Genomic DNA, 14539 nt, shown 5'->3' on the forward strand with positions numbered 1-14539 from the left:
AACCCACATAATCCTATAAATACCACCTGACCAGGTCCAAATACCGTATATCCGTACCGCAAATCAAGCCTTGCTCTGATTCCGGAGAACAATATTCATGTACCTGTTCCAACCCCAATTAGCCCCGAATCACGCAAGAAGACAAGACAGAAACTCACATGCTCATGCCCACCAACGCCATAAAGACCCCCAAAATACTCTGTCGCATGATGACATGGCGGCTGGCTGCCCAGCCCAGCCCCACAATAATGCAGGTCTTCAATTGCCCGATGACGGTGCTGCTGACTGGCCCTGCGGCATCGATGATGTAGAACCCGGAGAGATTGACCAGACAGGCGAAAATGCCGCTCTGGTCATGTTAGCAGACGAGTACCGAGATAGGGGTTGGAGTTAGGGATAAGGATAGGGATGCCCACCATCAAGATAAGAATCCAGGTCGACCCTGGCACGGACGAGACTGTCGGAGGCGTCTCGATCCAGGGGATGGTGCAGAGGAGCAGGCCCGCGCTGACAGGGGCTTGGTTGAGCAACAGCTGCATGCTGCTCATCTCGAGTTTCTTGTGGTAGTGGCCGATCCACACGGTGTAGATTGCGCTGGCGCCCACCCCGGAGAATGCGAACAGGATGCCCGAGAGCGAGGTGGTGACTTTGCCGTCCGTCGTGGGGAGGCTGTCGTAGTAGGAGACCATTCCTACACCGATGCACAGGAGGATGAGTGGGAGGATGGCGGCTCGCGGGACCCTGGCCCCGTAGAGCAGGTAGTTAAGTAAGGCGGTTACTGGGGTGAGGAGCAACCGGGCCAGCTGGTGGAACATGACGGAGGAGTGTGCGAGTCCTAGGTTTTGGAGGATCACCTGGACGCCCATGGCTGCGGCGAGGGGGAGCATCTGGACGATTGCTACGCTTTTGGGGACGAAGAAGCCGCACCAGGGGCGCGATGCGGCCCATAGTGTGGCGCCTGTGACGAAGAAATGGTATGCGGCGAAGGATACTTGGCAGTTGCGGAACGAGGGGTCTGAGAGGATGGATTTGTTTGTGAAGACCTGGTGGGATATGTGGGTTAGTGTTTAGATTTGGCAAATTGATATGTATAGGATTGGGCTTACAATGGCAACGGTGGAGAGGATGTTGATCCCAGTCCAGATAATGAAGCTAGGTCCGGGGATCAATCGCTCCGTAGATTCCTCGGAGCCATGATCACTGGCGTATTCGATCTTCTCGTCTGTTTCATATTTCACTGGTGACTTGATCAATAGCCCTGTTTCAGGATCCTCTGGCTTCTCTGATGTGTAGGTCATGCTTGCCTTAGACCTTATGCTAGTGTTCAGGTATACTGATACATGCAGCTTAAAAGGCAGAGGTAAAGGCACGCAATGGATATATAATCAACAATACTGGGGCAGTGCGTGTCAGTCGAAGTTGCAGCGCATACATCACCACTGTCGAGAACCTGGGGCGAGTATGGCTTGGTTATGAATGGGCCGAATGCTACCTCAGGACCGCTACTCTGGTCAGGGGACAATCTCGGTTCCTGTTTTCGCTCATCCAGTAGACCATGGGTTGATGGGTCGTTCACTGTGCGTCAGGGTGCTGGTAGGGATCTCGACTTCGATGACCCGTCTAGATGTATAACTCCATGATAACAGATAGAGCTGGATGAGGTTCGTGTATCATGATGCTGCTGTGAATTGTTTGAATACGACATCTGGTTCTGCTCAATTTTTAACAGCATTTTCTGATCTCTGTATGAGAATTCCAGCAGGCTGGCATTCTTTCGGGGCCGCATTAGGTCTTAGGTGATAATGGAATCCGCATCCGGAAATGTAGTAGCATTGAGCTCCACCTACGCATAGGTACGATACTACGTCGCTGAGATGTTGAACTATGGGTGAGAGGACTACACGCAATCTGTTATTCAATCTGTTCGTCATAAAGTAGGCCGGTGTGGCTACGTTGCAATCTCAGATCAATGGATTTTTCTCAATAGACGCCATATTAATTTCATATAATCAACGAAAACTCCAACTATGAGATAGTGCTAAATAACATTGGTATAGTAGTTCCAAAACTTGCAGGCCGTATATATGATTCTCAAGAAACAAACACTCCTCTTGGATACTGAAGCTCCCCCAGCTTCACCTCAGCCTTCGACCACGGGTCAGGCGACTCTCTCCACTGGGAATACACCGTCTCCTCGCCTGCGACCAGTCGGTGGATATTCAACCTGGTGCTGAAGACCATATTATAAGCCAGTGCCGGATGCCACTCGAATTTCCTGTCTTCCCACTGATCAATATCGGAATCTCGTGAGACATAGCCTTCTGATCTGAACGTCCCAATCAAATTGGGGAAAGGCGCATAGCATCGCAACCGGGGGCGATTACTGCCAGCACACAAATCACTCATAGCGTTGTCCACAGGCAGATTCAGATAATTGATTGAAAGCTCGGCCAGAATCCTTCGGGCACCCTCCAAGGTCACAGCATATCCGAACGTGCAGCAGCCCATGTTGGCCCGATAGATGTACCGTGTGGAGTCGACCGGCCACTCGGGATGCTCCTGTCTCCATTTGACAGACGGTCCCGCTGGAGATTCCCAAGGCCCCCGAATCGTGGTATTTGGGACCGTGGGATCGTTGGGAATAACGTAGAAATCGGTCTCGTTCTGGTGTGCGCCCGATGCGCAGCCCCCAACCCAGAGAATATCCCAGTTCGTACCGTACGGGGCTTTCTTGGACTCGTGCTGGTTGTTAGTCAGGGTGCGTACGCCTCGCGCGAATTCGGCGAGCTGCTGCCGGACTGATACATCCCAGTCGGCATCGTCTTCGAGGATAAGGGCCGTGGTGTAGCGATTTTCGACGATACTATTGATCTGCAGTTAGTATAGTGCGCTAGTCAGATGCTGGTGGTAAGACGTACTCAATAAGGGTATTCATATGAGCGCGCCAACAGCCTATGGCGGCGGGCTTCACACCCGACTCACCCAGTCTCTAACTCAACAATTAGCAAAGACCTTGTGAGAAATGAAGCATACGAACCAATGGATAAGACTTCTCAGCTACGCTGTCCGGGTACACTCCATCTCTCCAGTCGACCTTGATCCCGAGAAAAGAAGCAGCCAAAGTAAGATAGTCACGTTTATCCGTACGCTCTTTCATGCCAATGGCATAGATGTGTTCAAACTATGGAAAGTTAGCACATCAGAAACCGAACGAGCGCAAGCAAACTCACCCCGAGGGTCTCGTTGTTAATACGGTCAAACGTCGTCTCCTCCGTAAGATGATGCTGTCCGGCGCGAATCACATTCCTAGTCGTCGAGTAGTATGCCTCTCGATCCGCTAAGAGGACGCCGAAGATGAAGTAGCTGCAACAAGCTGCAGCTGCGAGCTTGATGATGGTCTTTATGTTCCACCGGTTCATCACGATAGTCATTTCCTCAATAATTGGGACCTGGTACGGCCCAGCAGCGCGACTGTAAGTGTCTGGTGAGTTGTGGTCAAGTCATAGGTGCATGTTACCTTTGGTCGCTGGCGAGGTGGATTTTCTCGCCACCATGCTGTCGGGAATGACCATAACTCCGCCTTCTTGAAACTAAATTAATTTAGTCAGTATTTCCGGGAACGTCAGGAAGCTCAGAGCGTTCATATGGTGTTGAACCTGAGGTTTGCGTCCCTGGTCTCGCGATGTCCGAAAGCGGCAGCGTGTAGATCAATTGCTTAATCCGGTGTTCAGGTGCCTGCTCTCTTAATCTCCCATTGGCCAACAACACCGCCCCTTCCCCTTTCCGGACGTCGGATGCTATTTTGGAACATCCACTTACCCTACGCGGAATAGCGCAATATTTCTTTCCTTCTATTCAGCTTCCAGTATTGCAGAGTCCGTGAAGTAGGGTTGATATTAAATGGCCGACTATTATAAGACTGACAGATCTAATTAGGCCTCAATGAGCAGCACCACAGCCTCATATGGACGAAGAGACCACTTGGAGCCAGAAAACCTGTCCTTCGCATCGCTTGCGCTGTCGTATGTGTTTAACAACACTTCCTTTACTCCCTTCACACCATTCGAAAAAGAATCCCACTCCAATGTGCCGTCAGTCCAGTTGGCCAACACCAGCGCCTTCTGGTCTTCATACTGGCGGGTATACGCGAAGATCTCCTGGCTATCCCGGTCGACCAGCTCGTAGTTTCCATATACAAAGATGTCCACGTATTTCTTGCGGAGCCCGAGCACTGACGCCCAGTAGCTGTAGGTTGAGTTGGGGTCGTTGACCTGGGCCTCGGCGTTGATGCCGCGAGCGTAGTTCGGGTTGACAGACATCCAGGGCTTGACGTTGGGGCCGGTGAATCCGCCGTTTGGTGCATCAGCCATTGGACTGGGGTACGACCGTTGTCGCGGGACTTCTTCTGGTATTCCTGTCGGGCAATCTTCTGAATTTCAGGGTCGTTTGGTAGCCTGTACAAGATTAAGGTTAGTGTGCGGTCTCCAGACATTAAAAAGGGAGCGGAAATAGAATGCTTACCTCTTCCAGTGGTTGAGGCAGTCGATATCCTTGTACTCTTCAATGTCCCATTCGAGAGGCACGTTCCCCATGCCAATCTCCTGGCCCTGGTATACAAACGGAGACCCAGCTTTCAATGCCAAAATCGTGGCCAGCATCTTGGATGCAATAACTCGGTCTTCTTCCTTTGCATTGGTGTACCGATCGACCGACCGCGGCTGGTCGTGGTTCTCCCAGTACAGGGCGTTCCAGCCATCATTCTCATACATGAACTTCTGCCACCTCTCAAAGAAAGATTTCAAGTCGGTGAGCTTCCAACTACCTGGCTCAAATTTATCGTATGTACCATGGTCAATGTCGACATGCTCAAAGTTGAAGATCATATTGAGCTCATTCCGGTCATACTGCACCGCTCGAAGCACCTCTTGCGTATCCTTCACGAAGGGCATCTCACCCACACTGAACGTATCATACTCCTTCAGAATCTTGCCAAGCTCCTGGAAGTATTCGTGCAACCGAGGCCCATTGGCATAGTACTTGTCACCCCATTGCCAAGGGGTACGGGGGTCGTGGATTGGGGCATCCGGGAAACGCTGGTCCTTGCTGATGAAGTTGATCACGTCCATGCGGAACCCGTTGGCGCCCTTGTCCAGCCAAAAGCGCATAATATCGTGGACGGCCTTGCGAACCGGCGGATGCTCCCAGTTGAGATCTGGCTGCTCTGTGGCGTACAGATGCAGATAGTATTCCTGTGTATGCTCATCCCACTCCCATGCGCTCCCTGCGATCGCAATCAGCCCCAGCAACCTTAAAATATCTACAATACATTAATGGGACCAGCTTACCCTGGAAATGCGACACCCAGTTGTTCGGCGGCTGGCGGTTTCCCTGCTCGTCATACCTGGCCGGCCGCCAGATGTACCAATTCCGATACTCGTTATCCTTGGAGCTACGCGACTGCTTGAACCACTCATGCTGGTCACTGGTGTGGTTCACGACTAGGTCCATGAGGAGCTTCATGCCGCGTTCATGGCAGCCCTTGATCAAGTTTTCCACATCTGCGACCGTGCCGTATTCATCGGCGATGTCGTAGTAATCAGCGATATCGTAGCCCATGTCCACCTGGGGCGACTTATACGAGGGACAGAGCCAGACAATATCAATGCCGAGGTTCTTGATGTAGTCGAGCTTAGAAATGATCCCGGGAATATCGCCGATACCATCATCGTTGGAGTCCTTGAACGAGCAGGGCCAGATCTGATATACGGAGCTTTCCTTCCACCAGGCGCGGTGGATCTGGGCGGCGGGTTTGGCCATCGTGTGTGTGCGTCTAGACAGTGTGCACTTTTCCTAGAGGAAATTGGATTTAAAGGGGAAGGAGGGAGGCTTCAGTTTATCTAGTATATGTTTTGTTGTTGTTGTTGGGAGGGGCAGCTTGTTTGTTATCCGATAACATCCACCGCGGGGCAGCTGCTCTATCGAGCGGAGAAATTATCGGTGGATGCGCTGCGGGCCTATTGACTTGCTTTCAGGACTATAGCTCGCCAGGGGGAACTTATGAATTGGGGGTCTAACCAGGTTCCAACAGCCAGTGAGACTTGGTAGGGCTCTGGTTCCACCTGGGCGTTGATCGAATGATGATACGACACGGAGAGCTTTCGGCGGATCCTTGTCGATCAATCAGTTCTGCTACTCACGCAGTACAATACTCACTTGTGTTTGAAATTATGCTGAATTTATTCTATTCATTATTTATATCAAAATGAGTAAGAGAAATCAGAATTAAGTGTTACAACTCCAGTCTCCGACGATAGCCGTATATGATCCAACAGTGACCTGATAAAGTAGAATACTCAACCATCTAGCGATGAATAGTTACATCCTGTTCATAGGCCGAAGAATACCCTGGACATCGGCGAATTTCAGTTCGGCCATCGTTTCGTCCCATAGCCTTTCAATGGCCTGTCTCCCTTCCGGCGTATAGAGGACAGTAGCAAATCTGGTAAACATATATTAGCGAGAGGTGACGTGGAAGATGCGGTCAGTATACTTACGGTCGAATCTGCCAGTCCATCAAAAAACAGCCGTGGGACTCCTTGCCCTTCACCACCGTAGCGTCCACATATGTAGAAGCCCCATCCCTGACAGTGCGAGCAGTGGCCGCTTTCGCAAGGGACATGACCATTGACAGAACACTAGAAACATCACGGTGGAGCTGGGTACCCTTGGTAAAACCCGGGTCCACCAAGTTCACCACCACGTCGTCCGCGGATACGTAGTCGGCGAGCTTCCACATGAACATGTGCCCGAGGAGTTTGGATGCGCTGTATTGCTCGGTCCAGTCGAAGTTCTTCGGATCGTCGTACGAGGGCAGGAGTGGAGAGAACTTTCTGTGGGAGAATGTTGCCATCAGAGCGGTGCCCGAATTGACGATGCTAAGTCGGCCAGGCGTACCAGCTGGTGCTTTGTTCTTGAGCACAGGGAGGAGGAGAATGCAAAGGAGTACCGTCGATAGGTAATTCACTTGGATGACCTCCTCATGGCCGGTGCTTGGAGCCACCCCAAAATGCATTTTCCCCAGTCCGGCATTGAGAATGACTATGTCAAGACGAGATAGCTGACTTTCGGCACGGCGAGCAAAGGCCCGAATAGAATCGTATGAGCTCATGTCGAGATCCCAGACTTTGATGGAGGCCATAGGATACTCCTTTCGGAGTATAACTGCTGCTGCCTCGCCTTTTGCTACTGAGCGAACGGCAATGATTAAATGGGAGATATTGTATGATAGGAGTTGGCGAGCGCTTTCCAAACCCAAGCCGGTATTGGCTCCTGTCACGATGGCAACTTTACCATTAAGAGTGGTACCTTTCGGCGGCCATTGGGGCTTCGTGCACAGCTGAGACTTGAGATAGATCTTTGGGTAGTATGGAGTGGTACAGGGTGGCAGGTCTCTTGAAGCGGCCATTGTGAAGTAGTACCGTATCTAGTAGTGTTTTTGCGACTCGTGGAATTGAGGTATGTCTCGGAGATTCTGGAATTTCGGGATTGTAACAATCTTGAAGACTTTATATATGCTTATTCCGTGGACATCGCCTCTAAATGCGATATACTCCTTTCTCCCAAATGGGTTAGTGGCCCTGCTGATAGCAGGAACAGCCAATAGGATACGGCTAGAATCCATCCGCTATTCCCGAATAGGATAACAATCGTTCAGCCAATCGGCGGCCGTTGGGTCAATCGTCAGCCCCAAGAGGCGCTTCAAAGATGGCTGTAAGCGGACTTAACTTACTTCCAGACTGTATCCTTAAATAGGCGATTGATTCACGAAGGAAAGGCACAAGGCATATTCCAGCTTGACTCATTCTCTCATGTCTTCTCATGTTGCCTCTTGCTTAGACATATCTTTGAAAGGTGGATCAGTTATCTCCGTCATTCATTAACTCATAGTTTCATTTACCTTAGTGGGAATACTCTCACTATTCGGGAAGTGATGCTACCGATAATCATATCAACTGGAACGGCGAAGGCAGACGCCGATACACGCAAGCTTATCAGAAGCCATGTCATGCTGGGAAAGAACCGTGGCAAATACCGACGTTCGGGGCGCGTTGATCGAGCGGAGTTAGAACACGACGAGACTTGCAACGAAAAACATAGAACATTGCGGAAGCAGTCTCGCCCATTAACCAAGAGGCCACCTTCCATCATCCCGCAAACGGTTGGCTCGGAAGTCTCCCTGCTACAGTTCGCTGACACAGTGGAACCGGCGTTGGCTGTGGACATCGTAAGATGTAAGTCAAGGCTGCAGGTACAGTAAAGCCCTACTGAGTGTATCCTTACCGACGGGAATACAGTTTCGGCTATGTCGAAGAGAACCTTATTCACGCTGGAGAGATACCTTTCCTTCCAGAAGAAAAATGACCAGTGGCACGATCTGTTGATAGTGGATCCTGTTTATCTCCATGGTATGGCTTTCATAACGCAGGATTTCTTCGACGGACTGTCCGGTTGGCAATCTGAAGCCAACAAGCCGGCCTCATTACACTTCTTGAAAACACTTCAACTCCTCCGCGAGAGGCTGGCCCTTCCAGACGAACAGGCTAAAACGTCGGATGCTACGATAATGGTGGTTCTGTTTCTCACAACACATGCACATGTCAAGGAGGATCTGGACTCTGCCAAGCACCACCTCAGGGGCCTTCGTAAAATCGTGGATCTAAGAGGTGGCATGGCCAACTTGACCTACGATGTGAATCTGAAGACCGAAATATACCGGTGAGCGAGTCGACCAACATGAACAACTAAGAAGCAAACCCTCTAACCGTGAAATAGGTCTGACTTATCAATCGCCCTTCAAGGGTGCACAAGGCCTCTCTTCTTCGACGACCATTTACTACATTCGATGCTGACAGCACCAACTATGGGTAAGCACGCCAACGAACAATTCCTCGAAAATATAGACGATGATCTAGCCCGAACATGGAGTATAATGAAGCGATTTTGTGTCCTCGTAAATGAGGCCATCAGCGCGCAACAAAGACTGTCTATGGATTTCTTCATGGAGACAATGACTTCAGTGATGTACCGCCTGCTCCATATCAAGTTTGAAACCGGCTCGATTGCTGAAGCCATCCGCCTCGGGCTTCTGGCCTTCTCCTCCCATGTCTTCTTGCAGTGGCAAGATATCCGACGGCAGTATATCCAATTCTCTACTACTTTTAAAGAGAGTCTTATGTCTCTCAAGGATTTAGATGGCGTATCATCTCATATTGTACTTTGGCTTTTGATCGTCGGTGGTATCTCAGTCTTTAGTACTGCTGACGATGCGTGGCTCAAGCCTTGGCTGCGGGCTAATAGCCAACTATGCAAGGTAAACTCATGGCCAGCGATGAGAGATGTCTTGGAGTCATTTATGTGGATTGGTGTGATACACGACAAGTCTGGAAAGGATTTGTTCGAATCTGCATTGTTGCAACCATCTCCCGAAGTGTACCTGCCCAGTGTATGAATGATTTCGTTTAGCTATTAGAGGTCATATCACAGTTATATACCAGTCCCATATTCCGCAAATCTATGCACATATTGACAAATGATACTCCCCCGGGATAGGTAAATGTAGCTTAACCTTGTAATGCGAGTTGTGTCACTCTGTTTATTTGGTACTTTCTTAGTGTGTCAAGATGTAGCCAAGTTTACCATTAAAGTTCTAGCAATCGAGCCCTGACTATGTTGATATCCAAAAGTATATACCTGCGGTCCCACTTTACCCCACAGCAGCGATAAGGCCTCAACCGCCTCAGGCCGTCAATCCAGGCAATCCCCCTCACTTCAGCGATTCCTCCGATATCAACACCGACCAAACCTCCATAAACCACCTCCATCTCCAAAGCTCTCCTCAAAACAGGGCCCGCACGACCTACCCTCCCTCACAAGGCGACACAACCACCCACAACTCCCCAAGAACACATCTATGACGTAACCCGCCTCAAAAACACCCAGCAATAGCTCTCCGACACATACACACACACACAGACAAAGCTTCAATCCACTCTCCAAAATGGCTTCCGAAGAACCAACAGCAACACCCGCACACCTCGATCCCCAAACCTACCCACGCCACCTCACCGACGAAGCGCAGAACATCCACCTCGAACTCACCTACGCGCCCCTCAACCCGCAAGCGGCGCTGGACAAAATCTCCTCCCCTGCGGCCGGCGCAAACGTCCTCTTCCTCGGCACGACGCGAAATACATTCGAGGACCGCCCCGTCGCACAGCTGAGTTACACGGCGTACCCGCCCCTGACGTTCAAGACGCTAGCGGGGATCGCGCGGGACGCGGTCGCGAAACATGGGCTGACGGGGATTGTCATTGCGCATCGGTTGGGGGTTGTGCCGATTCGCGAGGCGAGTATTGTGATTGCGGTGAGTTCGGGGCATCGGCGGGCGGCGTGGAGGGCCGGGGAGGAGGTGTTGGAGATTTGTAAGGAGAAGGCGGAGATTTGGAAGAGGGAGGAGTTTGTGGATGGGGGGATGGAGTGGAGGGAGAATCGGGAGAGGGATGGGGATGGGAAGGTGGTTGTTGGGAAGTGAGGTTTTGTGCGGGTTGGTGGTTATATATATGGTGAGTTGGTGGTGATGAGAGATATGGGTGTTAAGTGTCCGTGTGCTGATCGGCTCTAGAGGGTATATTTTCACGATTTACGGACGGTTGTAAAATGCTACTTGCTATCGACACGTATCTGAGTAGGGTATTTCTATTGTACATACTTTTCCACGCTATTCGTACACTCTAGTCCTTCCTCAATGGCTTGCCTTCGCGCTTCCAGTCGTTGATGTGCTCCAGGATGACCTTGGTGGCCGAGTCGGGGGTGTCCTGGCGGCCAATGCATTCGACGAAGTCGCCCTCGGGGTCTGTACGGCGGAATTAGCTCTCGGACGGTATACTATACAGACGATGTCACTCACCCATCAGGTAGAAATAGATACTGTGGTCCACCAGATAGTCCTCGCCCGGGTTCACGTTCTGCGGTGTGCTAAAGTACACCCGGTACTGCTTGCACATGTTCTTCACCTGCTCGTAGGTGCCCGTCAAGCCGATGATATCCCCGTGGAACTCTTGGAGATACGAGCGCAGCACTTCGGGGGTATCGCGAGCAGGGTCGCAAGTAACGAAGACCGGCAAGAAGATGTTTTCGCCCTTGGTAGCCTCCTTCACCTTGTCAATAATCTCGGCCATCTTGTCCAATTCGTCCGGGCAGATATCAGGGCAATGCGTGAAGCCGAAGTAAACCTAGCAGACCGTTATTAGCAACGTAATGGGCATATACAGCTTTGTTCCAAGATTATTGAAGAACTTACAAAGCTGTACTTCCCCTTCAGATCCTCTTCGGTAACCTGTTTGCCGTCCAAGTCCTTCAACACGAATGGGCCTCCAACCTTCGGCCGGCCAACTCCCTTGCTCATCTCTGCGATGCGCTTCCGCGCCAACCGTTCCTTTTCCACCCGGAAATACACGATCATGGCCGCACCGGTAATGACGAAGAGCAGCGCGGACTTCCACGAGAACGGACCGGTGGAGTTCCGGGCCTTCAGCTGACCCATTGTGCGTGCCCGAGCGCGGAAGGTGGTCGTGCTGAAGGAGCGCTGAGAGGCGAGGCCATTGTGTCTGAGGGTCTGAGTGTATGCGGAGTGGGTTGGTTTTGTTCGCAGAGGAACGAAAGCGTTTTGCGACGGGATTGATCGGAGGGTGCTGCGTTCGAGGGAGGGAATACTGGAGCGCGAGGCTCGTCCGATCATTTGGACGAGAGGTCTCATTGTCGATGCCATTGGTGTCGAAGGTAGGACTGGGCCGGGTTTGAGAGGACGAGAGAATGACACTGATCGTGATGGTTCGAGATCTCCGGCCGGAATCCGCTTTAGCGCTGTGGCCTGAGGTGTCGGCAAATAATGTAGTCACGTGGTTCCCTTGTAGCCTTGGGCAGCAACTCATGTCCCTGGGCTTGAGCGTTTGTGCTTGCATTCGTTCCGGGTTGATCGTTCTTATGCATAGCTAATGTACACGGCAGGAAGTGCACATACATGTCGAGATGTCTAGAATGAAGCATGGCCAGTAGTTGAAAACATCTGTCCCAAACAACCTCCATCGAATCGCCCACCTACATACTACAGGGCATGTCTATCGAGACCTTCTGCATCTGCCAACGTGGTCGGGTGCAATGGAAATTTGCATAAACCAAGACTCTCACAGAATTGGCAAGTTCGAGCCACGTTGTCATGGATTAATAACCGTTAACCCATCGATCCGCATCTTCCGCGAGTAACCATGGCTACACCACCGTCATCGCGACGTTAGTCTTACGAGAATTCTAGACAGTCCTTTGCCACCCCCACAATTCCAGATCTGGGGAGCTTTGAATTTTCATTAGAATGGATTGTTCGACTGCGGGGTCTTTCCTTGATGCCTGCCTGGGTCCACCGTCGCTTTCCGTAACGTTCATAAACTGCTCAACTCCACGCTTAAAAACCAAAACAAGAAAGAGATCCATCGGCTAGACATAGTAGATGCGCCCTATTGGATGAATCAATGCCAAATGGCCAAAAAGCTCTCACGCTTTGCTGAACTGAACAGGACACCCATAATTGTGTCAATCCCTGACTCTTGGGCTGACCTACACTGCATATTCCGGGCTCATATCGAGCTCTTCAAAGAAGGGCTTTTTACACATTGGGCATTGATTATGGAATCCCAAGAACCAATTCTCCAGGCACTCTCGGTGAAACACGTGGCGGCATTGAAGGGTGTGGATCGGGTCCTTCTTGCGGACCTTGTCAAGACAAATAGAACTAATCGACATATCAGTACCCCATCTGATATCAGGTGGCCCTAGCCGACGAGAACTGATTGAGAGTAGTCCTACCAGGTGAATATATGATCCGATTGCTTCAACGGGGATCGTATCGTTTGGACAGACAACCACCAGATTTTGAAGGGCTTGGTGGGGGCAACTCTTTCCAGACAGTCTAATCTTCTTTCCATGCTGTCCTGGGCCGGTACATTGGCTATTGCGGGATCAGTAGTTCCAAAGGCTAGACTCGAATATGCGAGACAGTAAGATCTCAGTAGTAACCTGTTCTCACAGTCAGGTTTGACATATCAGACGCAGGAAGACAACAGTATATCCAAGAGCAAGGACGAACAGCTGCCTTACCATATAGCAGTCACAACGTATACGGTTAAACACACTACCAGCAATACTTGGAAAGCTAAGCCGTCGTTATTTGTATTTGTATCCTTCTCCGACGTTGAGTCCATCTTCCAATCCGGCATATTCAAGATGAGACTTAAGTAATGGGTCGATATCTTGTGGATCCTCTATAATTAGACTAGAGGAATGTTGTTCAAAGAATCAGCTGTTTTATAGCGGATTGTCAGCTAACCTCCGGGGATGTTGTGTCATTGGAAAAGGGAAGATCCTCAACCATGGAACCAGGTCGTGAGCCTGCCCCATCGAGTCAGAGGTGTTCCCAACCACGTCAAGCCGTGTGTATCTTCGAGAAGACTGTGTTACACTATCTTGCCATAGAGAAAAAGTCCTCATGCGATGTTTTGTTTGTGAGGTGTGTGAGCTGAGCACGGATCGCTTTAGGGAGATTGAACGTTCGCCCAGCGGATCGCATTCGTATGGATCGCCCTCTGGCTGCATATGTAACGTGACCTTCGATGGTTTGAACCTTCTCTTTGATGCTCCATAAAAGAACGGGAATCTTGATTGTTTTTGACTGCGATCGAGGAAGGAAGGTACCAATCTATCATATGATCTTTCGGAGTAGCGAAAATTGGTATAAAGAGAAGGACCTAGCCAATATCGGTAATTCCGATGTCACCAACTTTCATCGGAGCTACATAAAGGCTCGTCAGACGACTTCCTGTCTGATTAGGAACTGATCAGAATATACGTCGAGGAATGCTCGAGGCGCATTTCGCCACATGCCTTTGGCTTGAACTGCTGACCGAAATATCCTGGAATTAGTACAATATGCCATTTCTGTCGTACGCCCATATACTTGAACTCCAGCAACAGCTGGAAGGCACCCGGGCTCGGGTGATATGCGCTGGCTCCGAAGAGTATGCTGAGAGCATCAAGCGATGGAGTGATACGTGCGAGAAAGAAGCTGTGCGTATAACTTTGACTCTTACCGGGGCATACCAGAGACCTCACAACTGATAATGCTCTACTCTCCTGCAAAGCCGTTGCTCAGTATCCACGGAACATCCCTTTAACAGTACCACAGGGCGCAGTAGTCAAAGTCACGTCCACATCCGAAGTCTCTGAAGTGATTAGGTTCGCCCGAAAGCATCGTATCTCTTTCGCGGTAGAAGCCGGGGGACATTCCACCACCGGGTCCTCGGCATCTCATGGAGGCATTGTCATCAGCCTGTCTCAGATGCGGAAAGTCCTCACAGACCCCGCTTCAAAGACAGTTTGTGTCCAAGGTGGTGCCACCTGGCAGGATGTCAACAGTTCCACGGCTCCCTAC

The 14539-nt window shown here is 50.7% G+C and overlaps 7 protein-coding genes across 7 annotated transcripts; 2 read left to right on the plus strand and 5 right to left on the minus strand.

Moving 5' to 3' along the window:
• Positions 1-63: 63 nt before the first annotated feature.
• ANOM_009460 (uncharacterized protein) lies at positions 64-1298 on the minus strand (the record flags this gene model as incomplete). The annotated part of the gene is made up of 4 exons (XM_015554716.1): positions 64-103; positions 159-349; positions 417-1043; positions 1107-1298. 4 exons carry the CDS (start codon positions 1296-1298, stop codon positions 64-66), a joined length of 1050 nt encoding a protein of 349 aa, XP_015403864.1.
• Positions 1299-2091: 793 nt separating this feature from the next.
• On the minus strand, positions 2092-3431 carry ANOM_009461 (uncharacterized protein; the record flags this gene model as incomplete). The annotated part of the gene is made up of 4 exons (XM_015554717.1): positions 2092-2863; positions 2919-2989; positions 3038-3181; positions 3231-3431. The coding sequence occupies 4 exons, from the start codon at positions 3429-3431 to the stop codon at positions 2092-2094; spliced, it is 1188 nt and encodes a 395-aa protein (XP_015403865.1).
• A 501-nt stretch (positions 3432-3932) lies between these two features.
• On the minus strand, positions 3933-5850 carry ANOM_009462 (glycoside hydrolase family 13 protein; the record flags this gene model as incomplete). The annotated part of the gene is made up of 3 exons (XM_015554718.1): positions 3933-4374; positions 4522-5281; positions 5346-5850. Coding segments are annotated over 3 exons (1695 nt in total), but the record flags the coding sequence as incomplete, so codon positions are not given.
• A 525-nt stretch (positions 5851-6375) lies between these two features.
• On the minus strand, positions 6376-7465 carry ANOM_009463 (short-chain dehydrogenase/reductase family protein; the record flags this gene model as incomplete). The annotated part of the gene is made up of 2 exons (XM_015554719.1): positions 6376-6499; positions 6555-7465. 2 exons carry the CDS (start codon positions 7463-7465, stop codon positions 6376-6378), a joined length of 1035 nt encoding a protein of 344 aa, XP_015403863.1.
• A 525-nt stretch (positions 7466-7990) lies between these two features.
• ANOM_009464 (uncharacterized protein) lies at positions 7991-9508 on the plus strand (the record flags this gene model as incomplete). The annotated part of the gene is made up of 3 exons (XM_015554720.1): positions 7991-8291; positions 8355-8775; positions 8833-9508. The coding sequence occupies 3 exons, from the start codon at positions 7991-7993 to the stop codon at positions 9506-9508; spliced, it is 1398 nt and encodes a 465-aa protein (XP_015403867.1).
• Positions 9509-10057: 549 nt separating this feature from the next.
• ANOM_009465 (molybdopterin synthase catalytic subunit) lies at positions 10058-10591 on the plus strand (the record flags this gene model as incomplete). Its single annotated transcript, XM_015554721.1, has 1 exon — positions 10058-10591. One exon carries the CDS (start codon positions 10058-10060, stop codon positions 10589-10591), a length of 534 nt encoding a protein of 177 aa, XP_015403868.1.
• Positions 10592-10790: 199 nt separating this feature from the next.
• On the minus strand, positions 10791-11858 carry ANOM_009466 (SCO family protein; the record flags this gene model as incomplete). Its single annotated transcript, XM_015554722.1, has 3 exons — positions 11360-11858; positions 10967-11291; positions 10791-10912 (listed from the first exon to the last, which is right to left on the minus strand). The coding sequence occupies exons 1-3, from the start codon at positions 11825-11827 to the stop codon at positions 10791-10793; spliced, it is 915 nt and encodes a 304-aa protein (XP_015403866.1). The 5' UTR covers positions 11828-11858.
• Between the last annotated feature and the right edge of the window lie 2681 nt (positions 11859-14539).

The sequence above is a fragment of the Aspergillus nomiae genome, assembly GCF_001204775.2.
Source record: "Aspergillus nomiae NRRL 13137 chromosome Unknown contig00303, whole genome shotgun sequence".
Lineage (NCBI taxonomy): Eukaryota > Fungi > Ascomycota > Eurotiomycetes > Eurotiales > Aspergillaceae > Aspergillus > Aspergillus nomiae.